The sequence below is a fragment of the Dipteris shenzhenensis genome, chromosome 26 (assembly GCF_047967505.1).
Source record: "Dipteris shenzhenensis isolate YYH24624 ecotype China chromosome 26, Dip_SZ_1.0, whole genome shotgun sequence".
Classification (NCBI taxonomy): domain Eukaryota; kingdom Viridiplantae; phylum Streptophyta; class Polypodiopsida; order Gleicheniales; family Dipteridaceae; genus Dipteris; species Dipteris shenzhenensis.
Window position 1 is genome coordinate 38,199,910 of NC_141621.1, and position 25,371 is coordinate 38,225,280.

At 44.1% G+C, this 25,371-nt stretch overlaps 1 protein-coding gene across 11 annotated transcripts in view; it reads left to right on the forward strand.

The window, feature by feature from the left end:
* Positions 1-25,002, forward strand: part of ALG12 (homolog of asparagine-linked glycosylation 12) — a 64,480-nt gene extending 39,478 nt beyond the window's left edge. For 2 of the 11 annotated variants that reach the window (XM_087397399.1, XM_087397402.1), the window contains exons 5-21: positions 13,758-13,844; positions 14,122-14,180; positions 14,389-14,506; positions 14,644-14,702; positions 20,063-20,134; positions 20,248-20,311; positions 21,965-22,068; positions 22,178-22,249; positions 22,396-22,482; positions 22,866-22,933; positions 23,178-23,246; positions 23,359-23,471; positions 23,594-23,690; positions 23,780-23,845; positions 23,952-24,045; positions 24,120-24,205; positions 24,344-25,002. In XM_087397399.1, coding sequence (XP_087253525.1) covers positions 13,758-13,844; positions 14,122-14,180; positions 14,389-14,506; positions 14,644-14,702; positions 20,063-20,134; positions 20,248-20,311; positions 21,965-22,068; positions 22,178-22,249; positions 22,396-22,482; positions 22,866-22,933; positions 23,178-23,246; positions 23,359-23,471; positions 23,594-23,690; positions 23,780-23,845; positions 23,952-24,045; positions 24,120-24,205; position 24,344 — 1,316 coding nt within the window. In that variant the 3' untranslated portion in view covers positions 24,345-25,002. Of the gene's footprint in view, positions 1-13,757; positions 13,845-14,121; positions 14,181-14,388; positions 14,507-14,643; positions 14,703-20,062; positions 20,135-20,247; positions 20,312-21,964; positions 22,069-22,177; positions 22,250-22,395; positions 22,483-22,865; positions 22,934-23,177; positions 23,247-23,358; positions 23,472-23,593; positions 23,691-23,779; positions 23,846-23,951; positions 24,051-24,119; positions 24,206-24,343 lie in introns of those variants that run through there. The other 9 variants (XM_087397403.1, XM_087397401.1, XM_087397404.1 and 6 more) reach the window with 9 other exon arrangements.
* The last annotated feature ends 369 nt before the right edge of the window (positions 25,003-25,371 follow it).

The window sequence follows — 25,371 nt, forward strand, 5'->3', positions numbered from 1 at the left end:
AAAAGAATGGAGGCGGGCTGTAAATCCAGCAAAGAAGAACTCTCATAAAGGTACAATTAAGTTGATGTCTGTGTCAGAGTTGCCAGATCTTTTACCTGCTGTAGAAGCCTGGCATAAAGGAAAAAGTTTTGGAGAGGCCTATATAGATGGGGGTGCGCAGATTTGTGTGATCACTCAGGCTTGTGTGGAGAGATTAGGACTGAAGATATCCCGCTCCTCTAGTTATCGCATCAGAATGGCAAACCACTCCAAGGTGAAGACTTTAGGGATAGTACCTGGCCTGGAGGTTGAGGCATTCAGTGTTTCATGTCGAGTGGATTGTCATGTGATGCCTGCGGGGTTGGGAGCCTATCCTTTGATTCTTGGAAGGCCGTGGTTGAGGAAGGTAGGTGCAATTCAGAATTGGCAGAGAGGAATTTTTTCTGTACATACGAATGGGAAGAAATTGAATTTCGATATGGTAAGCAGGGCTGAAGTTTCAGATTCAGCAAGTGAAGAGGAAGAGAGAAGTGAAACCAGCAGTGAGGATGAGAGCTCGGTGACTTAAAAAAGTGATGAAGGAACAATAGCATTGGTGGATTTGGTAGATGAGGATTCACTGGTAGATTTTGTGGGGGCAGCAGGGTTCGGTGAGGAAGAGGTGGATAGGTTTGAGGTTATCGAGGATTTAATACAGCCAAAATGTTCTCAAGAGTCAACCCAGGTGTTGATTGAGCAATCATTGAGTCCTGAGGAGAAAGAAGAATATTTGAAGATGTTGCAGAAATACCCCAATTTGTTTATCACCTCTTATGAGGAGATCAGGGGATTTAAAGGGAAGCCTCTGAGGATTGAGCTGAAGGAAGGTGCCAAACTTGTTTTTCAGAAAATAAGGAGATTAAGCCCGGAACAGAGAGATGTGCTGAAGGAAGAGGTAGATAAGCTTCTCAAGGCAGGAATAATTTATCCTGTAGTTCACTTTGATTGGATAAGTCCTGTGGTCATAGTGCCAAAAGGTGTGGGCAAATGGAGAGTCTGTGTCGATTACAAACCTCTGAATGCAGTGACAAAGAGAAACCACTATCCTTTGCCTTTTCTGGATGATATTCTTGATAAAGTGGCGGGTCATGAAATGTACAGCTTGTGTGACGGATATTTAGGGTACTTCCAGATAGCCATAGCCCAGGAAGATCAAATCAAGACTACCTTCATTACCCCCTGGGGCTGTTTTTGTTACAGGAAAATGCCTTTTGGAGTTACCAACGGCCCCTCGCACTATCAGGAGAATTCAAATATGATTTTATCACCTTTCCTGGATAAATTTTGTAAAGTGTTTATTGATGACATTTGTGTCTACAGTGGAAGAAGGGAGCACTGTGGCAAGCTAGATCAGGTATTTTATGAGATTGATAATAATGGTGGTCAATTAAATTCTAAGAATTCTCAGTTAGCTCAGACCAGCATTAAAATATTGGGGCATATTGTATCTGAGAATGGGATTGAGCCGGATCCAGGTAAAGTGAAAGCTTTAGTTATGCTGTCCTCTCCTGAGAATACCAAGCAGTTGCATACCTTTCTCCAGAAGGTGAAGAATCTGTCGAGATTTATTCATATGTTATCTCAAATTTTGTATCCTCTTCAGCAGGTGGTAAAATCTGAGCCTCTGAAATGGACGACAGAGAGTGGAGAGGTGTTTGAGGCAGTTAAGGAATCCTTGACTCATGTTTCAAGTGTAAAGCCACCAGATTATTCCAAGACTTTTTATGTGAATCCGTCTATAGGACTAGATGCTATTGGTGCTATTCTTTTGCAACAGGGAGAGGGTTCCAGATATATGAGGCCAATCTACTATGCCAGTAGGGTGAAGAGTGAAGTAGAGAGGAAGTATTCAGCAGCTGAATTGGTCCTGGCTAGCCTCTTATATGCTTGTAGGAGATTTCGATCTTATCTATTGTCCAGGCCTTTTGTGGTTCTCACCTCATGTTCACTACTGCCTCATATGTTGAATAGTACAAACATCTCCAGGAGCATGATTAAATGGATAGTAGAGTTACATGAGTACTCTTTTACCTTCTTGGTTGAGAACTCTAGTAGAGCTTCCTTGGCTGATCTCCTCACCTATAAGGAAGGACCTATTTTAGTTGAAGATGTGGAGAAGAACACTGACATGAATGAAGAAAAAGTACTAGAGGATGCATTTGTTTTACACTTTGATGGATCTTACAAAAAAAGTTTGAATAAAAGTACAGGAGGAACTGTCATTTATGATCCTGGAGGAAAGGAGATTCGGAAAATGGGAATTCAGCTCGAAGCCAGCAGTAATAATGAAGCTGAATATGCAGCCCTCTTCGAAGGTTTGAAAGTATGCATTAGTCTGGGTATAAAGAGACTCATGATTAAGGGAGATGCTCTGCTGGTTGTGAAGCAAATTTTAGGCGTCTGGAAGGTTAAGCATATTCATTTGAAGAGGTGGATAAGCGCGGTGAAGAAACTGTTAAATCGATTGGATGCCTGGACACTCCAGCATATTGAAAGAGGTAAGAATGTAAATGCACATGATGCTGCGCAGGAAATTACAGCAGCTTATGTTGATGCAGTAGGAGTGTAGGAGCCCTTATACAAAGGAAGGGAGACATTGGCTTGTGAGGAAACCTTCCTGTTAACTGGTAAAGTGCCTGAAGAAGTTTTGAAACAAAGAAAATACAGATTTATTAAAATCTGTACTTCTTATTGTCTGATAGATCATGAAAGGGGCTGATCTGGTGCTCAGAAGAATTCCCTGGCATGAGGAAGTTTTTCATATTCTACAAGCTAATCATGAGGGAGTATGTGGAGGATATTTTGCTTTCAAAATCACGTTGAGGAAAATACTTAAAGAAGGGTATGTGTGGCGATCCCTCCAGAGAGACATAAGACATTGGTGCAGGTTATGCCTACAGTGTCAGCAGATGAGTAAGAGGATCTTACATCCATAACTCAGAAATATCATGCTCGCTTATAATATTTTTGAGAAATGGGGAATAGATGCCATCGGTCCTCTACCCATGACAGCCAGGCGAAATTGTTATGTGCTGACAGCAGTGGATTATTTGACGAGATGGGCTGAAGCACGATCAGTATGGGCTGTCAATGCAAAATCTGTATGTAAATTTGTGTATGAGGATATCTGCTGTAGATTTGGTGTGCCACTGGAGTTGCTTTCTGATAGAGGTCCAGGTTTCAGGAGTGAATTGATGGATTTATTATGTGGAAAGTTGAAGATTAAATACAGATATGCAAGTCCCTATTATCCTCAATGTAATGGGATGAATGAAAAATTTAATGGTGTGCGTACTAATATCATGGGAAAGATCATGAGAGCACATGAGAAGGAGTGGGACCTTGCTTTGCACTAGGCTTTATGGGCTTACAGAGTTGCAGTAAAAGAAGGCACCCAGTTTTCACCATTTCATCTTGTTTACGAGAAAGAAGCTCTATTACCCTTGGAAGTAGAAATTCCTGCATTACAGATGTTAATGAAGATAAACGAGGATTCAAATTCTACTTTCCAGAACCGGTTATTGGATTTGCAGGAAGCACAACTAGACAGACAAAAGGCGGTGGAACATTATGCTTTAATTCAAGAGGAGAATCAGAAGAGAGCAAACAGGAAGTTCAGGGTTAAGAAAATCGAGGAGGGTGATCTAGTTTTGAGATACAATAGTAGTCTCGATTCTACCTTCAAGAAGAAATTTGTGACCAGATGGGATGGACCTTTTCGTGTGACGAAGAAATTTAAAAATGGCTCATATCAACTTGAGAATGTGGATGGTCAGCATCATAAGAATAGAGTCAATGGCTTCAGACTAAAGAAATACTTTCATAGGATCATGAGTGTGGGCAGCTGTGGACCTACTGTGATGAAACTAGACAAGCCGGAAGACCTCATGGATGAGGATATCTCTGAAGAAATGCAAATCTTATATTCCCCTATCTGCAAGACATGAATGTTTGCAGAGTGGGGGATGGGCAAAATGATAGGACAAAACCTGTATCAAGTTTTTGAGCACTGTATATAGCTGTGGGTAGGCACATAGTTGTACACATCTAGGGTAGGTGTCGGCTTTTGGCATTTGTGGATTTTTCTTTCACAAGCATGATGGACTGATGTATAGTTTTTTGAGACAATAAAGTATGTTTTGCAGGGACTTCATGGGAAATGATGAAATGCAATGTGATTGTACCAGACTTCCAGAGCAAGGGTGTCCAGTGTGTGGTCAAGTGAAATGCTTTTGGGGTCATGAAAATCAAGTCATGAAGGGTTATTTTATTGCATGTTACAGGAATTTGATATGTTTTGGTGTCCATGTCAAGGGGCTTTTCATGTGTGTGTACAGGGGTGCAAGCACGTCTTAATGTGCATGGTAATGTGTGTGGGAATTGTGTGACCAAAGGTCCAAAATGTGCATTTAATGTGCCTTGGGGGATATTTGCGTTTTGTAAATGCAAGAGTGGTAAATTCTACGTGATGACGTGGCTGGAAAATCCGGAAGGGAATGTATGCATGCAAGGTGGCTACGTGATCAAGGATTGGGGATGCTCTGGCTGACGAGTGGGCTGATACGTGGGATGGTGACTACTGGAGAGTTCTGGAGAACGTGGATGAGCGGAAGAGATCAGGTGAGAGCGGAGAAGGAGGAGAGAGAAAAAGGATCTGCTGGTCGATGAACGGATGGTTCACGGGCTCCAAATTGTTGTACAAGAGCAGTGCGTCAGGGTGAAGAGGGCTGTGACGATCTGAGAGAGCGATTGGGCTGTGTACGGGCTGTCAACGGGGTGTGATGATCTGAAAAAAAATAGCACAGGGCTGATGGGCTGGTAGCTGAGCGGAGAGCTGTAGTATGGAAGAGAAGAGACAGGCTGATGATTAGCTGAGCGGAGAGCTAACGGGCTGATCGACATGAAGAACGAGTTGCTTATTTTTTTGGGCTGTGGGTTTGTTACCTTTAATCACGCACAAGTGTGCAGGCTGCATGGGGGAGCTTAGCTGGAACAGAAGACAGTTTGGGAGTTGTCGCTGCTGGAAGCACTCGTGATGTGGCTGCTTACAATTCTGAGTATGACGTACAGCTTGTGTGCAGATGCAATAGTGACTGAACGGAAGTCATGATAGGGACTTTGATCGTTGAGGTTTCATGAATCTATAGGTGGAGGGGATGACTCGATGGATTAGCATTCTTGGGGGTTCTTTGTGCATGAGGATTCCGTACGAGAAGCATAAGTACGAGCTGTTTTACTTATACAAGTTGCTGGAAGGAGGTGTTGTAGATACATCATGTGTGGTTGATCTATCGTACAAAGAACGACTGTGTGTATGAAGAACTTTTGTTGACTCAAAGAGTCTGTGTGTTCCTGTGTGTGTGTTTTAGTCAGATTGTGTGGGAGATTGACTTGATATTTGTGTGCTCTGGATATCTGCTCTAGAACCTGGTTCATAAGCTCATCATGTACGAGCCCACATTGTAGCTGATCCCTATGAAGTCTCAGCTATCTGACGTGGTGAAGTACATAATTCGTGGTTGTGTTTCCTTTTTTTTCCTTATCAATGCGAGACAGCACCAGCACCACTACGACGCCCATGGAGGAGGTGATCACCTTTGTGACCACCACCATGGGGGTCCCCGACCATGGCATAGAGGGAGCATGGCGTGTTGGGTGAGACCCCAACCGAGAGCAGCCGCTAGTCATTCGCTTCAGAGATTCACATGCTCGACTAGCAACACTCCGACGCCGAGCCGCTCTATGAGACCATCCCACCTTGTCCATGGATGAGGATTTGACACCACTACAGATTGAGGAGCGACGAGTTCTTCTGCAGTAGCGGGATGTTGCCCGCAAGGAGGGGAAATGGGCCGTGGTACGAGATGGTAGGTTGTTGACCGGCACCCGTCGGGCTCCCATTTGTACCCCCTAGGGGCACAGGGCCTATGAGACTCAAGTTTTTGAGACCCTAGCCTGCACCATTTGGAACTGTAATGGTACCTTATGGTCAGACCCAGGGAACTTCTCGGAGTCTTTTTGTACCTTGCAACATCTGGTACGATGCGGAGTGCAAGGCTTATCGCCGACAGCTCTGACTTGAAACCAGATGTCACCTCCCGAACACACCAGACACGGTACGTAAGTACCGACGTCTCGTACGTCGGAAGAAGCAGGCATTTCTTCGTTGAAATGAGGAGCAGCTGTTGAACATCTTGTACAGCAACAACATGATTTTTGGCGAAGATTCCTTGAGCGTAGGTCTCCATCACCCCTCACCGACACGAGTCTGGCACACGTATGCACACCATCTTTATGATGTCCCACACCAGCCCACTCCAGATCTCATACACACACCTACACCGGGCTAGATCATATGGGGACTGCACATCAGGGAGATAGAGGTTGCCATGGTTGACTGTCGATTCCTCCATGAGGTTGGCAGTAGAGGGAGACGAGCTATGCTGGTATGCACGGACTCACAGATGGTTTGTGAGACTAGGGTTTCACATCGATAGGATACCTCCTTTTCAGTACAGTTTAGATGTCCCTCCGGTACTCCCACCCACCATCCCGATCGGGCCACACATCAACTTAGTCATTCGAGAGGATCTCCTGCAACTACACACCTTTAGGACCTGGTTGGAGCCGAGGGAGCTTCTAGTGAAGTTGAGTTTCTACAAAGATTACTGTCTTTGTATTTCGAAGGAGGGATTCATCACACCACCGGGGTACACTGAGCTTCATATGCCTCACTCACTACGGATCTCCATTGGACAGTTTCGGGTATCATCACACCGCCTCTTCATAGAGAGCGGCAGAGCAGAGGGGATTCCTAGGGAGCATCGCTTATGCATATTGTGCGACTGTCAGGAGGTTGAGTCGGAGGAGCATTTTATTTTCAGGTGCCCAGTGTACTACGAGATCCGAGGTCGCTACCACTGCCTCTTCAAAGACGGCTTCGGGCTCCTTTCCAGATTCCTCGCCTACTCAGATCAGAGATGCCTCGCGGCCTTCATTCACGAGGGGGTCCGACACAGAAAGTACTTACTCAAGCGATGGGGCTTGGCTACATCATCAGACACCTTTCAGAGTAGGATCATAGAGTTCTTCCCATCGAGTGACATTGATCGTCCAGTCTCTAGCCGCAGACGTGACAGAGACCCCGACCCGACGACCACAGCACGACACATGAGACATTGAGGGGACACACAGATCACTCTGGGGGACCTCCCGTCATTGTTTAGACCCAGGATACGTCCCACGGGAGTCACGGTGGCTCTAGTCTTGCATCGAGCCTCGTCTAGGAGACCGAGACGCACAACATCCCTTGACGGGCACCAGCGTCCCATCACCGGATATGTACCAGCCAGGGCGACATGACATACGGAGGATTCCGCTCCGCTCCAGTCTTTTTCTTTTCATTGTTACACTCAGATGTATTTGATTATGTATGATCAGACTTAGGATTCAGCACGGGTGATGATGCTCATTTCAGTAGCTCCACCCTTACTGTGATTTGTATCAGGTTTTCTTCCAGTCTCATAGACCCATCAGTCTTCCGAAGACTCTAATAAAATTTCTTTCTTTCTTTCTCTCTCTCTCTCTCTCAATGAGAACACAAAAATAGGCTTAGTATGGCATTGTGGAACTATAATGGTACCCTCTTTTCTGACCCTAGGGGTTTCTCAGAGACCTACAGCAACAAAGACTATACAGAGATATATGAGAGCCTAAAGAGGGGGCTGCCCACAGTGACATGATACAATTGAGAGTCACCCCATAGGAGAGAGAGGAGGAGAGACAGCGGGCGGGGGGAGTGGCGGTTCTCTTCAGATCACATCTTAGACCACTCTTATCAGTTATGCGAAAGGAGGAGCATGCACGCCACATGTGGATACGAGTTCAGGACTTGTCATAGGACCAATTTTCATTGTGGTATGCTACTTTCCCCTGGACACAGCATCATATGCACATGAGGTCACCACAGAGGGACACATCCCATGTGAGACGATATATGGTGATGTCATGAAATTCTCTAGGAAGGGGGAGATTCTACTCCTGGGTGACTTTAATGCGTGTATGGGGAGTAGACAGGTTGAATTGCTTGACTTTAGAGCTGACCCTCTCAAAGTACCAGAGATAGATCCAGTAGAGCTTGGGATAGTGAGGCGCTCGAAGGACGTACCACGGGTCACAGGATATGGCCGACACTTGTTGGAGATGGGAGCAATGCATAATTTAATCATATATAATGGCCTTCATAAATGGCTGTTATGTGGAGGGCTCACCTGTTTCCCACATAAAGGAGGTACGAGTAGAGTGGTTACCTGATGGGCTCCCTAGCCTTTGTGTCACACGTACATGATCTCACTATCCCTCCTCTCCCACTTGGCATTGATCACTCCTATCTGGCATTCAACATATTGACCACTATGCCAGCCAAGGACGAGACTTGTTGTGCCCCACCTATGTTCAGCTACACTTGACCATGCCCTTAATGTGGTCTACATGAGCCACTTGTCACATGAGCTACCAACCTCCATTGGGGATGATGTAGAGCCTCACCCATGTCTCAAATACTCTGGTATTAGCCGCCAGATCTTTTTCTATGACTCGATCCATAGCTCATCTACCAGCTGGGAAGATGTCCTAGAACCCATGGTTTGATGATGAGTGCCGCAAGATGATATCTCACCTAACATGTGAGCGGGCCTTGGGATACCTTACGACACATGAGGCACAACAGAATCATAGCGATTGACAGGCCAAAAGAGGCAGGCTTTCCTCACCATAGGATGGATGAGGCGATCAAGTCTTTTCGAGGAGGGGATCCCACTATTGGGTAGGGACTTCTCTCCGAGGCTAAGCCACCCATGCCCATCACAGATCTAGGCATCTCGCATGCGTATGCGACCTCACTCTACGATGCCTCGATCCAAGCACCACTCGAGATGTCATCTTTGCCAAGGCCCACCACATCCATCCTATTCGCAGCACAAAATGTGCGTGCTGTATTGCGCCGTCTCTACAACTAGAGAGTCGAAGACCATGAGGGGCTGCAACCTGAGCACTTTGCACATGGACATGGGATTTTGGCTTTGATCTTGGCACAGATGTTGAACCGTGCAGTATGCCACGGCTTCCCCCTTGCTTGGAGTACCACCACCATTGTGCCGATATACAAAGCAGGGGATCCCATGGACACGGGGAACTACTACACCCTCATGATTGGCCAAACATTGCATGGATTGGTAGAGAGATCAGCTCTTCCATAGAGGCACATTGGTAGCAAGCTTTGGGGTAGGCTGGTTTCCAGAGGTAGGACTCCACTCTTGACCATATCTTCAGGGCCGAGGCGAGATCAAGATCCAAGAAAGTCTACACATTCTTTAGACTTTCAGAAGGCCTTTGATACAATCCCACAAGCACGCATGATTAGGAGACTCCAAGAGATGCAAATCCTAGCGGGCATGATCTGGGAGATGATGAGCTTGTATGAGTCAGCGAGAGGGAGAGTACAGGCCCTTGGAGGCTTGTCAGATAGGATTGAGAGCACAATCGGAGTGAAGCAAGGATGTCCCCTCTCACCGACACTCTTTGGGCTCTACATTGATGAGATCACGATTTTAATTGATCGCCTAGGAGGGGAGAGATCCTTGCTCCCTGATCTAACTATACAGATATTGTTATACGCAGATGACATGGTGCTCATTTTCTCTTCAATGGCAGGCCTACAAAGACACCTAGAGGCCCTAGAGTGTTTTGCAGAGAGAGAGACCTAAAGTCAACCTTGGCAAGACCAAGGTTATGATCTTCAACACCTCACGGGCAGTACTTCATCGACACAACTTCACTTACCCAGGGGGGCTAGTTGAGATCATACCGTCATACAACTATCTAGGGGCACTCTTCGCAGGGCCAGCTTTCATGATGACACATGCAACTAGGATATGACTCACGTGAGGGAAGGGAGCTTTGGCTCGACTAGAGCGACAGACTTCTAGGAATCCCCGACGAAGGGATGGATTTTTGACACAATTGTGAGGCCGATAGCCATGTATGCAGCGTCCTTTTGGGGGAGCGACCTATCAGTGAATAAATGGCGGAGGCTACAGGTGACTATGGGGTCCAGGATGATTTAGAGTAAGCCCTCGGTTCCACATCAGATCATACATGCAAAGTTTGCTATGACACCACTTCAGCTTGATGCCATCTTCCAGATAGTGACATATCTCCATAGGGTATGGGCCTTACCTGTGTGGAGGCTACCAAGGTTGGCATTATAGTCATCCAGACGACTAGTTGAGAGTGGGGTTTGCACAGCTTGGTATGCACGTATATCTAGATGGTTTAATAGCCATGATATTTAGATGGACCCCCTTCCAGTCTAACCTAGATGTACCGTCCCTCTAGATCCCACGAGATGAGATCAATGGTATCATACGGTTGGATCTACTTTAGGTCTATACATCATGGCGGGAACCAGGAGTTCCAGTTGTGCCTTGGATGGAGTGTTGACCAGGCCCCAGTATCTTGAGGATAGATGGGTCTCACACGCACTGAGGATTACCATTGGGCAAATGTGGGTCTCGTCCCATGAACTGAAGATCGAGGCAAGGAGAGCCACAGGCATACTAGAGAGTAGCGGATTTGCAGGTTATGCACATTGGTAGAGGGGGAGACATAGGAGCACATCCTATGCATTTTCCGCACCTACTATGAGATCCGAGGATGATACCACTGCCTCTTTTAGAAGAGACATGGGTTCGAGCCACTCTCTCGGCTGATCCACATTCACGAGCAAGTCTGCATTGGCCTCTATCTGATGGAGATGCGGGTGACATAGAGAGATCTTCCTACAACAGACCAAACAATAGGAGATGACAGTGCTACAGGAGACAAATAGGGCGTAGTGACATGCCACCGACTTCTATGCCTTTGAGTCGGCCCAAAGTCATAGTGGGTAGAAGAGAAGGAGGTAGCTGACATGAGGGCAGAATGGATCAGTGGGAAGAGACGACACGGAGTGGTGGAGCCACCACCCATGATGTAGAGGCTGAGCAAAGCACACACTATATAGGTCCAGCCCATCACTGCTCTACTTAGGGGAGACCGTCTGAGTCGAGGTATCACTCTTGATATGGCCCACCAGATACGGAGATCACGGAGACCATGCCCCCTGCGGCAGCGAGAGAGAGCTCAACAGATGCATATATGAGACATATGCACATCTCATCGAAGAGCCACGATGGCATCCGGTTATGTTCTCGGAGCACTAGCTTTGCATGCATGAGTTTTAAGTTTTGATATTTTCAGCTTAGCATTAACTTAGCACTCAACAAGGGCCTCAGCGAGCCCTTTACTTCAGCCCACAGTGGCTTGTATGAGTACTTTTTGGATTGTACTTTGTCTCATAGGCCCGCAAGGCCTTCCGAAGATGTTAATACAACTTTCTTTCTTTCTTTCTCTCTCAAGTTTATGCTTCCGCAATGTGTGCAACATTGACATGGTATCAGAGCAGCACGTCGTCTAGATTCTTGGACCTGGAGAGCGTTTGGAGCTGGCATAGTTTGCTGCTGGCAGGCATGAAGAGTTCAGACCTTCGAGATATTGGCGCCGCCCATATCCCACCTACCCTTACTTGGTGGCGTTCATGCACTTTTGATAGTGTAGAAGAAAGTTCAGATCCGGTGCTATGCCTGTGGGAAGAAAGGTCACTTGGCGGATTGTCGGTCTAAAGACAAAGGAAAATCTAAAGACAAGGACACGACTTCATCAACACACGCACATGATGACAGGTTAGGTGATCCGAGGGCAGCTCTTGCTCAGGAAAACCAGACCGTACTTCATCAACACACGCACATGATGACAGGTTAGGTGATCCGAGGGCAGCTCTTGCTCAGGAAAACCAGACCGTACTTACTTTTTAGCAGTAAGGTATGCGTCCCTGCACATGCTACAGTCAGAGAGGGGTTTTGTGGGCAGGAGAGGGGGCTGATTACAGCTTTTATAAAATGAAATCTAGAAGGTAAGGTAAGCTTTGGACTTGGAGCTATGAACTAGATGTGATTCAAAGAAGACTCCGTCAGGTTATTACCCTAGATGTAGTACTGGTATCTACGCATAGACCTCACTCTCCTTCTGTAGACAAAGTACCACTTGTATTATTGCATGAGTAGGAGATCCTGATGAACTAAGAGCACAATATTGTGGATGGAAGTTGATGTCACTTTTTGTACCTCAGAATTGTGTCTGTGTCGGCATATTTTATCGGCAAATTAGACAGGAGCATTGCTTTTGAATCATCTTCTTGGATCTTTGAGTCCTATCAAGATGAGTACCAAGACTCTTACCTTTTCCTATCTTCGAGCTAACAACTTCTTAGGTTTGATCCTACTCTCGTTCATGTTCTTTGTCAAAATCAAGATGATGTAATTATCCACTTCCAAGATCTCTTCCAAACAGGCCTTTGGATTTCTCATCCTTATGCTCCCTCATGTTAGTCTTCTCCATGACTTACAAATCTGCTAGCCTTTTTCCTGTTCCAGAGACCATGCCATGAACTGCACTCTATGAAAACTTCAATTTGCAAGTTGAGAACTTCGATCTCTTAGACCAAAATGAAGGGTTGTGCTCCAAAACACTTTTATCTAACACATTCATACTTGGGAAAAGTAATTGTGCAATCAAATATGAAAAGGTATGCCAGCCATTATCAAGCAAGTTATCACAACTATGTACAACAAGTATTATTGTATTTCAGACATGAGTAACAACTCTGATGTGAATTACAACAACTCTGATTGAATTACAACAAGTATTATTGTATTTCTTTCATGTAAAAATGTGAGAGAAACATCCATATAAAAGACTTGCAACTGTTGTAGCAGTTCTAGCATCGCCCTATGCCTCGAATCTTGATCAACCCATATGCATAGTCGATTCCTTTGCTTGTGAATTTGCCTCGTAGATATCCAAACCCCACTAAGTCTGGAAATGCACGAGTGACATGCATTCAACTTTAACTAGCTGTGAGAAAATGGCACCTCTTGGCCTTTAAAGGCGCTGAATGGCCCATCAGCCTTTGATACTCATACGCAAGAGGAATTCTGAACACTGTGTGGATGATGTAAGATTTTACAATGTCTAGAAGTAATTGTAGTTGGGTGCAGCATGCTAGTTGTAGTTGGATCCTATTCCAAGGCTGATTCAGTCAATCAGAATTGCTTATGGAAAAATTGGATTTTTTTTGTTGAATCAATGCTCCAACTCCATGCTATATAGTTTGAAAAATTAGAGGAGCATTTATATGTTGCTAACAGCATCTGACATGAGCCATGGACGATAACTGCAATGCCACCTCCTCAACTCTTGGACTGTAAGTCTGACATACATAGTGTTGTCAACATTACAGAATCTGTGCATAATCCCTGCAATAAAACAACTGTTTATGTGTATCTTTCAAGTGAAGAAGGGAATAATGCCAATATTTGGTACTAGAGATGATAAATATTATGCCGTCACATCACACATTTTTAGAGATTGTTATGATAATCGATGGGTATTTTCTGAATCTGTGCAACTTTCCTGACAGCAGAGGTTCACATCTTTTTGGCTGGGAAATTTTGGAAGACACAGCAAATTGCTGAATGCCCGTGGTTACACAATTTTTAAAAATGAAGTGGATGGTGTGCTTTGTTTCAATGGTTGCTTCTTTGTTGTTGACAAGATGTTCCTTTGTTCATTATTCTACACAGGAGCTATAGTTGTTAGTCTGCTGTCTTCACCATTTGTACTCATTACTTTCAAGTGGGATTCTCCTAAGGTTTACAACCTTATAATTGGTAAGGAAATTGCAATTCTTGTATCTATCAGTCACAATCCCGAATCAAGCTTCAGTCCATGGAAGAGGACAGGGACATGAAAAAAAACTCCTGCTTGTTTCTAATTTGTCTCTACATACAAAAGTGCTTTTACTTTATCATAGCAGTACACCCCTTTTTTTGGAGGATTACATTTCGTCGTGCTCCCATTTTGTCACTGTCATGAAAGGAGGTCTGTACCGTCTCCCACATATGCTCATTATTCATACTGCCACTGATTTCTATGTTTTCTTATTAGCAGTACGCCTTGTCCTTGGAGGTTTGGTGCTCACCACATTCTTCATACTGCGATTACAGGTATGATGGCTCTGAAAACTTCCTAATAAGTAACTGCTAGGATAGAAAGAGGGAACACCTTCTGGTCACTTCTTTGATGCTTTTGTTGAAAGAAGATGAACTTTTCTTGCACTGAATAACAGAAGGTGCTGGCATGTTCAAACGTTGACATATGTGTAATCATTAATGTAAATTTGAATGGCTAATTGTATTCTGAATGATCATGCAGATACACAAAAAGTTTGGGCACCAAGTCTCTTTTGCATACACAGTACTTACAATTCTGCAGTTCCACCTTCTTTTCTATGCTACTAGGCCACTTCCAAATGTTTTTGCTCTAGCAATAGGTTAGTTCTGACAATCCTGATGTGTAACACGTTGAAAAGGATTAAAATCAAGATTGTAAGGATTGAAATGTCATGCTAAATAAATTGGTTTTAAGAGATTAAAACAGGGCTCATGTGTGTCATTGATATTGCAACAGTGAACGTAGCTTATGCATATTGGATAGCGGGAAAGCCTAAAAAAACCCTGGAATTCTTGGTATTCCTTATTTCTTCATCATATTAAATTTGGCTGTATTGCATTTACAAGTACATCATCGGTGCTCTTTATAGATAAATGATAGATTATTAGGGACAGGGGTGTTACAATGAAAGTGTTCTACCAGAAGTTCTATAGACTTTGCAAGGTGGATAGATGGTGCATCCAAACATAAAAGGATCTTTTTGGCATGAGATAATAACGTGTGACCCTTGACATATAATCGTGCCTTCTTTTTGTTGGAAATAGAGGATAGAATCACTCACACCTCACACTCCCGATTGCAGCTCAAACAACACTCAATGAGACGGAGAGAGAGAGAGAGAGAGAGATAGCAAAAACTCTGATATATTCTTCCACAACAGTGGGCTGACAAAAGCTCAAGAGATGAGCATACAAAACAGCTAACAGATGCTGTCCCAAATCCTGAGTCTACTCCTCTCCCTACGCGCTTGCCTGTGCAAGGCTTGTTTGTGCAGGTGATGAGAAATGAGGGAGGAGTGGAGGCCCTTTTATGGGAGGGCCTGGTGCCCTCAAACTGGCCGACTAGGCCAGTTGGCTGCAGCCTACTGGACCGACCCCTAAAGGGGCCAAAATGGACGCCCCTAGGTCGGTTTCTAGGCCAGCCTCCAGGCCTATATAAGGCCCCATATGATGGGCCTTTGTGCTGCTTCTGGCTGGTCCTGGTACTGCTCCGTATGCCCTTGCATGGTGCTGGCGCAATCTTCCATGCAGGCTGCTGGCGCAGTCTTCCACACAGCCAGGTACCCTCAGCCCCTTTTTCCCCCTACAGTCTTCTGTGGGCCAATCCCGCTCCTTGGGAAGCGCCTTTCTGAAGACATCCAAGATGTCATCGTCGATCGGGCAGTACATCAATTCAATGACTTCTTCGTCGATGAGTTCTCAAACAAAGTGGTAATGAACCTCGATGTGCTTCGTCCGTGCGTGAAACACGGGGTTGTTAGCGATCGCTACACAACTCTGGTTGTTGCACATAACCACCGTCGCATCTTCTTGGGTCACATTCATGTCCTCAAAGATCCAGTTGAGCGAAGCATTACACGGGGTTGTTGGCGATCGCTACACAACTCTGGTTGTTGCACATAACCACCGTTGCATCTTCTTGGGTCACATTCATGTCCTCCAAGATCCACCTGAGCCACAATGCTTCGCATGCTGCTGTACAAGCAGCCTTGTATTCCATCTCTATAGATGAAAGGATGACAGTAGGCTGTTTCTTACTCAGTCATGACACAGCTCTTGATGAGAGTAAGAAACAATATTGAGAGGTCGATCTGCAGGTATCAATATCACCTGCCCAATCACTATCGTAGAAGCCTCCTAACTTAATGCCTCTCGTACAAGTGATGCCGTAGGTGCAGGTACCCTTCAAGTACCTTAGCACCCTCATACCTGCGTTTTAATGGGCCTTCTTGGGTGTGGCGGAGAACTGACAGAGCAATCCAACTGCATAGGAAATATCTGGTCGAGTATTGGTGAGGTAAAGCAAACTCCCCACCATGCGTCAATACAATGATGAATCAACCGGTTGAGATGCATCACGCACACTCAGCTTCAGACCAATTTCCATGGGAGTCACTGCTGCTTTGCAATTTTCCATCTGAAAGCGTTTGAGTAGTTCCTTGCAGTATTTCTCGTGCGAAATAAAGATACAGCTCTTTCCTTGCTTCACCTCAATCCCAAGAAAGTAGTGAAGTATGCCTAAGTCCGTTATCTCGAACTCCTCCATGAGAACTCTCTTGACCTGAGCAATCTTCTTCGTATGATCCCCCTTGTAATGATGAGATTATCAACATATAGAATCAATACCAGCCGCAAATCCCCATTTGTGTCGAGATAAAGATTTGCCTCTGGACTCCGCTGAAGCCTGATCTTTTGAAAGAAAACATCTATCCGCTGGTACCAAGCTCTGGGGGCTTGTTTCAGCCCGTATAAGGCCTTCTTCAATTTGCAGATTTGGTGGGGATCCTGGAATCTGAAATCCTGGTGGCTATGCCACATATACTTCCTCCTCCAAGGTTCCATTAAAAAATGCAGACTTGACGTCCATCTGAAAAATAGGCCAACTGTGATGAGCAGCCAAGGCAATAATTGTCTGAGTGGTCACCATCCTAGCTGTGGGGGCGAAGGTCTCGTCGAAGTCAAGTCCCTCTAACTATGCATAGCCTTTCACCACCAATCTCGCTTTGTACTTGTCCAAGCTCCCATCTGACTTGAACTTAAGTTTGTACACCCATTTAGTCCCAATGACCTTTTGCTTGGTTGGTTTGGGCACTAAATCCTAGGTGTCATTTTTCAAAATGGCATCCATCTCTGCTGCGAGCTGTCTCTTGATCCTGTGCTTCTTGCAAAATCCATTGAACTCGGTAGAAGGGAACTCTCCCCCTTTGTCGGTGTGGAAGGCTTTGATTACCTCCCCACTCTCCTTCTCACTTGGGCCTTCTAGTATTTGAATTTCTCATAAGCCTGAGACTTCTTGGCCAGGCAAAATATCCACGTCATGTGACTGAAATCATCCACAAAAAAAAGAGACATAAGCCATTTGTCGACATTGGGCCGCAAATGTCGGCATGAACCAACTCGAGCAGCTTCTTGGCCCGTGATGAGACCTCCTGTGAGAACTTGTCCCTGTGTTGCTTGCCCTCCAAGCAAGCCTTGCAAACACGATCATTGCCTGCAATCGGTGGAAGTCCATCCACCATCTTTGACTTCTGCATCTCGGCGAGAGTGCCATAATTGACGTGACCGAACTGCTCATGCCATAATTTGGATTTGCTATAGTCCCGGTGCACCAACAAAGCGTTGAGCCGATATAGCCCATGCTCCTCGACTCCTTGAGCCACCACCTTTCCGTTTGCCTTGGATGTGACAGTGACTTTACCGTTGTCAAATAAAACCGACATATTGTGCTTGTCCATTTGACTGACTGACAAAAGGTTCTTGCACAATTGACTGACAAAAGGTTCTTGCACAAGTTCGGTACATACAATACACTTGAAATCAGCTCCTCGTTTCTTGTAGTCGTGATGACCAACACCCTTCACAGGGCATGTCCGTTTATCCCCCACAGTGACCTTGGAATCGGGATGCGTACCTTCCATGGTTTTGAACCACTCCTTGTGCTTTGAAGCTCCACTATCCACGTACCAATCTTCCTTTCCTTCACTGATTGCATAAGCGGAGCAGTATTCAGTGATGATGAAGAGAGCGCCAGTCGTGACGTTTGCCAATTCGGTCTTTGGCTCCTCCTTGGACTTGGACTCCTTTCGCTTGAGGTCCGCCTTCTTCTTGTGGCACTCTTTAGCAGAATGATCAAGCTTCTCACAGTAGAAGCACTTCATCTGCCTCTTTTTCTCTGCATCCTCGGTCTTGTTGTTGTTCTTGGAGTCTTTGAACTTACCCTTGCCAGGCTTGTCCCTTGCCACGAGAGCCTTCTCGATTGATTGAGTAAATAGCTTTTCCCGAGCCTCTTCTTGCAATAGTAAAGGGCTAAGCTCCTCGAAGGTGAGAGGCTTGGTCCTCTGTCCTGCTGTGACCATAGTCACAAAACTCTTGAAACTGCGAGGTAACTTGTGTAATGTCAGCAATGCTAGATGACTTGAGTCTACCTTCTGACCAACTTCCGCGAGCTGGTTCCTTACCACCTTGACTTTTGTCAGATGGTCATGAACATTGTCCGCCTCATTCATGTCCAGATTGTACAGTTGATGTTGAAGAAGCAGAATACGAGATGTGTTGTCTGTTTCATATAGATCCTTTAGAATAGCCCATGCCTCTACAAACGTCTCGGCCATCTGGATGTGTGGAAGAACAGAGTCCGCCGCCGTGGTCACGATGATTAATGCTAGGGAGTGGGCATCTCTGTCTTCCCAATTCTCAAGCTCCTCTCCATCTACTGAAATGAGAATCTTCCCCTTGCTGTCCAGCATATCTTCTGGCTTTGCCTCCACCCCACCCCCATTGTCAACTTCCACAACTTCCCTGCCACTAAATGGCTCCGGATTTTCACCTTCCAGATCGGGTAGTTCGACCCATCTAGTTTCCTTGACTCTCCGAAGTTTGGGATGGTGAATGAGAGAAATCTGGAGGAGGAGGAAGGAAGCGAAGGGGCTGAAGAGGCAATAGTAGAATCCTTGTCCTCCATCCTTGTTGTAATAGTGAACAACAAACTGAAAAATGAATTTGCAGTAGAGAACTTGACCATGCAGCAAACCTGAGTGGTGATTGGAGTCACCTTCTTGCTGAGGTACTCCGTTCTAGAGCTGGAAACCCTGCTCTGATACCATGTTGGAAATAGAGGATAGAATCACTCACACCTCACACTCCCGATCGCAGCTCAAACAACACTCAATGAGACAGAGAGAGAGAGATAGCAAAAACTCTGATATATTCTTCCACAACAGTGGGCTGACAAAAGCTCAAGAGATGAGGATACAAAACAGCCAATAGATGCTCTCCCAAATCCTGAGTCTACTCCTCTCCCTACGCGCTTGCCTGTGCAAGGCTTGTATGTGCAGGTGATGAGAAATGAGGGAGGAGTGGAGGCCCTTTTATAGGAGGGCCTGGTGCCCTCAAACTGGCCGACTAGGCCAGTCGGCTGCAGCCTACTGCACTGACCCCTAAAGGGGCCAAAATGGCTGCCCCTAGGTCGGTTTCTAGGCCAGCCTCCTAGCCTATATAAGGCCCCATACGATGGGCCTTTGTGCTGCTGCTGGCCGGTCCTGGTACTGCTCCGTATGCCCCCGCATGGTGCTGGTGCAATCTTCCATGCAAGCTGCTGGCGCAGTCCTCCACACAGCCAGGTACCCTCAGCCCCTTTTTCCCCATACAGTTTCCTGCCCCCTTGTCCCCTCCAATCAGGGGCTCACAGGTGGGGCAGTGACATTTCCAACACTTTTACCAACCTCTAGACACTCTTGGTTGGAGTTAAATGCTTCATATATTGTCTATTGCTTCATATGATACATTTTGTGAACTGTACAATGGTACCTAAGATATTTCATGCACCCTAAACTCCTCCTTTTAGGGGTGAATTCTGGGTTGCTATGCTTGCCCTACTCTTCTCTTCTCCTGCTAGATTGTTGAGATAGTGCTTTCTCTGAAGTCTGTAGGTTTGCAACAATTCTTTTGTCTGAGGCGCCCTCAGGCCAATTAGTTGTCCTCTCATTAAATTGTTGAAACAGCATGTAGGATCTTCTTTAAAAAATGCCAAAATTTGTTGAGATTGTCTTGTGGAAGGGTCTATTTAAGTCTGATTTACTTTAATAAAATTTGTTTTCAAATGATTCTATTTTATATTGCAAAACAAATGAGTTGAGAACCCTTTTCATCCATTGCAGGTATTTGCAGCTGTAGTTTTCCGATGTGATGTCATACTGCTTTTGGGTCCAATTGGCTTGTCTCTACTTGCGGTATGCTACCAAGTTTGGGGATGTTTAACAGGTTTTATTACATGGTTTTTAAAAGTCATAATGAATATGAATCCTGAATTTTCCCTCTCGATTGGCTCTTTGCCATGCAACAGAGAAAACAACTCAACCTATGGTCTGTTTTGAAGTGGTGCTTCACTGCATTGCTGTTGAGCGTAGGTAATAAAGCATTCCCCTCATGTTGTTTATTTTGAGGTTGAGAAACAAGTTGGCTTTGCATCTTTTTCCCCCAAGTTGGATCAGTTTTGTTTCCCTAGTCCATTTTTAAAGCTATATCGTTGTAGTCCTCTACAAGAAAAAGTAAGAGCACTTGGCATACCTTAGCTTGATTGATGCCCGATTGTAGAAAATGATCATTACGTGATCCAAAATAGCTTCTGCAAAACTTGGATGTACAGTTTTTTAAAGTTAAAGTTAGCATTAGAGGAAGCATGCTAAAGAGTGTGGAATGATCAACTCAGTTCTCAACAAGTGTAAAAAAGACTACTGCACATTATGGGTTTGGAAACCTTGAATGGCATGGCAATGCCACTTGGGGTAGAGTTTTTTTATAATGCATAGATGTGTAGAGCGCTCGCCATACCTTAGCGCGATTGATGCGTGATTGTAAACATGGACCATTACTTGGTCCAAATGCACATCTACAAAATTTGTATGTACAGTTTTTAAACAGCAAACTAAGCATTAACTTCTAAAATTGTTGTTATATTCAATGGAAAGATCTGAGTTTTGACACATGTCTATTATAAGCGTGGAGACTCTTTGCTTCTAACGGCCATACTTGCATGTAGCCAACTTATCCAAAGGATGCAGAAGCATATTCTCAACTTAGAGGACCAAGAGAATTTAAGAGAATATAACAATACCACAAAGAATATCAGGTTGCATTGACTCCATCTTGCTAGAAAGAGTATTTCGGGATTGCTTGATGATACATACACAAAGCTAGTAATCCTACAATGGTGAAGTTTTTGTCCATGTTGTGGCTTGCTAATATTGTGATAAATTCTTTCTATCTCAGGTGGTGCGTTGCTCTATCACGCTAGATCGTCTAAGCATTTTTTTTGCTTAGATGCTCATTTGGGAGACTAAAATAAAATCGTATTGTCTTCACAAGTAGGTGTAGCTTGAATCAAGAGAATATGGACTACTTTTTGATTAGCCTACTGAGTTTGCCTAAGTAGGTGTACAATCATTGAAGCATGGCAGCAATACCTGTCTATGGCACCTTCTCAAGTGTAAATGGATCATCATACTTTAAAACATGCTTGTTCATGGCTTGATCTGGAATATGAGAGCACCCTGTGGGACATTACCATCAATATTGGGCCAAATGAATCTGCGATCTGACTTCTCTAAAGTACCCATCATGTGCTCCAAAATGGAATCATGCATCCCATGAAGTACGGTAGTCCGTTTCTTACATAGGGCACAAAACTTTCCTTTGTAAAAGAACTGTTAATCATGCATCTCGTACCTTGAAGACCTTTTGTCCATAAATCTTATCTATATGTGAGATTGTACATTTTCCAGTATTATGAAGGAATGTCTTTGTACTGGTCCATGGTTTTGATGGGGCTTTAGCTTTTAAAAAAAAGCTTTAGATGAAGCATCTTGAGGTTTGGTACCCTGGCCTGGATAGTTGTTGCAAGGACTCCATTCATTGGGCATTTTTGCAGGTGTTGATCGATTGCAATCAATAAGTTGGTTTATTGTAGATGTGATTACTTTGCAAGGGAATGCCATGCTAGGATGTTGTTTTATTAGCAGAAAATATATAGTAGATGATTTCACACAATTATGCTGATGCAGGACTGACAGTTACAGTAGATTCAATAATGTGGAGGCGGTGGTTGTGGCCTGAAATGGAAGTCTTTTGGTTCAACTCCATACTGAATCGCAGCTCAGAGTGGGGGGTAGACTTCTTTTACCTCGTGGGAATAGCTTTCATTGTTGCTTTTAGGAGGGCCACGGCCACTTAGAGTTGTGTGGCAAGGTTTAGATGTTCATGATAGAAAACTGCAGGTATCTCCCATGCATTGGTACTTCACATCAGCTCTTCCCCGAGCAATGCTAGTTTCTTACCCCTTGTGTTTTGTGAGTCTCCTGATCAAGCCATTTGTTTAATTTCCAAATCCATCTTTTCAAAAGAGAATTTCGCATGTCCGTACATCTGTATTTCTAATTAGATTTTGGATCTGATTTAGGAATGACATTGTGCGATGTGTCTCTGGGATGAGCAGTTAGGTTTGATACTGGAATTTCAACTAGCTCAATACATGGTTCCGGTATTTGCATTTGTTTTACTTTATTCAAAGCTCGCACATAAGGTGAGAGGTTGTCAGGATCTTCACTCTTTAAGGCTTAAGGCAAGCTGCAATCAATGTCAGTTCGTGAATGAGAGAACAATTTGGAAAAGTTGTCTTGTTTCCATTTCAACTAGCTCAATACATGGTTCTGGTATTTGCATTTGTTTTAATTTATTCAAAGCTCGCACATAGGGTGAGAGTTTGTCAGGATCTTCACTCTTTAAGGCTGAATGCAAGCTGCGATCAATGTCAGTTCATGAATGAGCGAACAATTTGGAAAAGTCTTCTTGTTCCCACCTGATGATAGAAGTCTTCCTTCTTTGTGATTGCTCAAGTTTTCAATTTCAGTAGTCTAATCCTTTACGAGAAAATGTGACAGAAATTGCTATTGGTTTGGTTTTCAGGAGCTGCGATTTATTCTATTTGCACTTCCAATGTTGAATTTATCTGCAGCAGTTGCCATCGTCCGAATGTAAGAAACTAGAGGAGTGATTCTGCCTCCCAAGATCCCCTTCAGAAGCTAATCATCCACTGTAGATTGTCTCTTACATGTGTGATGAATGAAAATAAGGAATGAAGGATATGATGCAAATTTTAAGTCATGTAACTTGACAATATCACTGCATTTTAGCTTTTAATATTTAAGCCTGAACATCTTAGCTCCAAAAAGGCTTTTCTGCATTCAAAAATATATGTTGGGGGGTTCTTGTTTGCAGTTATAAGAACCGCAGGAAGCCATTATGGGCAATTGTATTTATTGGATGCATCTTCATGTTCATGGCAAGGTAATTATCAGGTCCACCTGCTCTTTCTGATGTATTTATCAATGACGTTATTTGTCTTTATTTTTAGCTCTTACTAATTAAGCTCACGACTCCATCATGATGCATATAACAGTGCTGGCATGATAACCATTTTTTCTGGAGCTTCTTATGCTAACTATCCTGGAGGAAAGGCTCTTGAAATTCTGCATAGAAGGGGTATAATACAAGACCAACAGTGTCCTAGATGTGGGTTAAAGGTTGCCTTGTTCTTGTATTATGTCTATCCCCTTCTTAGATTGAAGGTTGTCCTAAATGAATTAATTAGCAACTTATGAAAATTCAAACAAACAGGAATTACTGTTTTTCAGATACCTCTATCAACAAGGCTCAACGAACTGTACACATTGATGTTCTGCCTGCAATGACTGGAGTGTCTCGTTTTTGTGAGAAAGGCCCACCATGGAGGTAACTTTCATAGGATGCTTTTCTCAGGCATTTCCAACTTGTTGCTATTTTAAATGTTTTAACGTTGAATTCTTTTGATGGCCTTGAAGCTATTCAAAGGAGGAGGGCCTTTCGGTGGAGGACTTAATTGCACGAAATTTTACATATCTTGTCAGGTATAAAATTATTCCTTCAGTATATTTTTGTGATTCTTGAAGGTTTCCACAAGACTAGCTTTATATTGTTCACTGTTTTTGCCTTGCAACTTTGCATGGATGGCAGTGCAAAGCAAAATATTCACGGATTCAACTGTCTGACATCAGTTGATGGCTTCTCTAAAATTGGTTTCGGATATTCTTCACCACCAGTCTGGCTGGTAAAATCCCAAATTGCATCTGATTTTTAAATGGGCCTTTGCATGATCAGCTCTTGAAAGAAGGATTTCTGCAGGTAAAGGAATCAAAAATTTTCATCCATGGAAGCAATGGGAGCATATTAATCGATGAGCAGCAATGGCCTGGTTGTATACCAAAATGGTATGGATTCTAAGACTTGCTAAACAAGCTTTGCTCGGCTACATGCTTGAGGAAGGATTTCGTCGCTGCTCAAATTAAGTAAAGACTTTATCAGGCTTTGTTATGGATGTATGGGTTAACTTGTTGAACTGATGGCAGAAAAGCTGAGGCTAGATTCTTATCACCAGCCTTGTAACTTCTAGCCAGGCTAGCAGGACCATGAAGGCCAAATTAGAACATGCTGGAAAAAATCCTGCAGGAGGAAAAGCAATTTTACTCATTTCATTAAAGCAATTGGATATACTGTCAGTGCTTAGTACCCTCAACCTTCAACAGTATCATGACAGCCCCTCACCCAAGGCATAATGTGACCCTGTAGCAGCAGATACAACTCACAAGGTACACAAGATATGCTGGGAACTGGTTGGGACGCCTGCCCTACATCTTGCATAGATGAGAGCAGCAGACTTGACACAACTTACAACTTACAATCTGCCTATGTAAATTTCCATTTTTGTTTGAACAGTGAAAAAGTCCACGTGTGGTCAATGGATATGCCCATGGTCTGTAATTTGTGCTCAAAATTATATGTGGCTCCCTCTACCCACCTCTGCTTGCCGTTTTCTATCGTTTTGTCTTCCTCATTGTGAAGGTCCTCAATACAATGGGCATGAAATTTGATTTCTCATTTATACCTGATGGCTTGTGCCGTTAGACGATTATAATCATCATTTCCAAAGAATTAGTGCATTTACAATGCCATAAGAGGAGGCACACTAGTGTTGATCTGTTATAATTGTCTAAGTACCTCTACATGTACTCACCTTTTGAGAAATACTCTCTTTCAATTGTGCAAACATAATGATGTTGTACTCACCTCCACATGTACTCACTTTCCAAGAAATAGTATTTTTTTAAAATTGTGCACATATAATGGTCTTGTACTAAATGTTTCCTGTCACGTGTCTCTACATGTATGCAACTCTTTTCATGGTATAGAAGCAGAATAAGATATTTGGATTTGCTTGTACCATATGTTCATTGGGAATGTACATCCATATATACCTCTGGAAAATGTGAGAACGGCATCGCTTTTGTGAAGGTGCACAAGCTACAGAGACATCTAGGCACTAATGCTGATATGAACTCCAGGAAGACAAATGACCATGGCCTCAAAATGTTTGGAA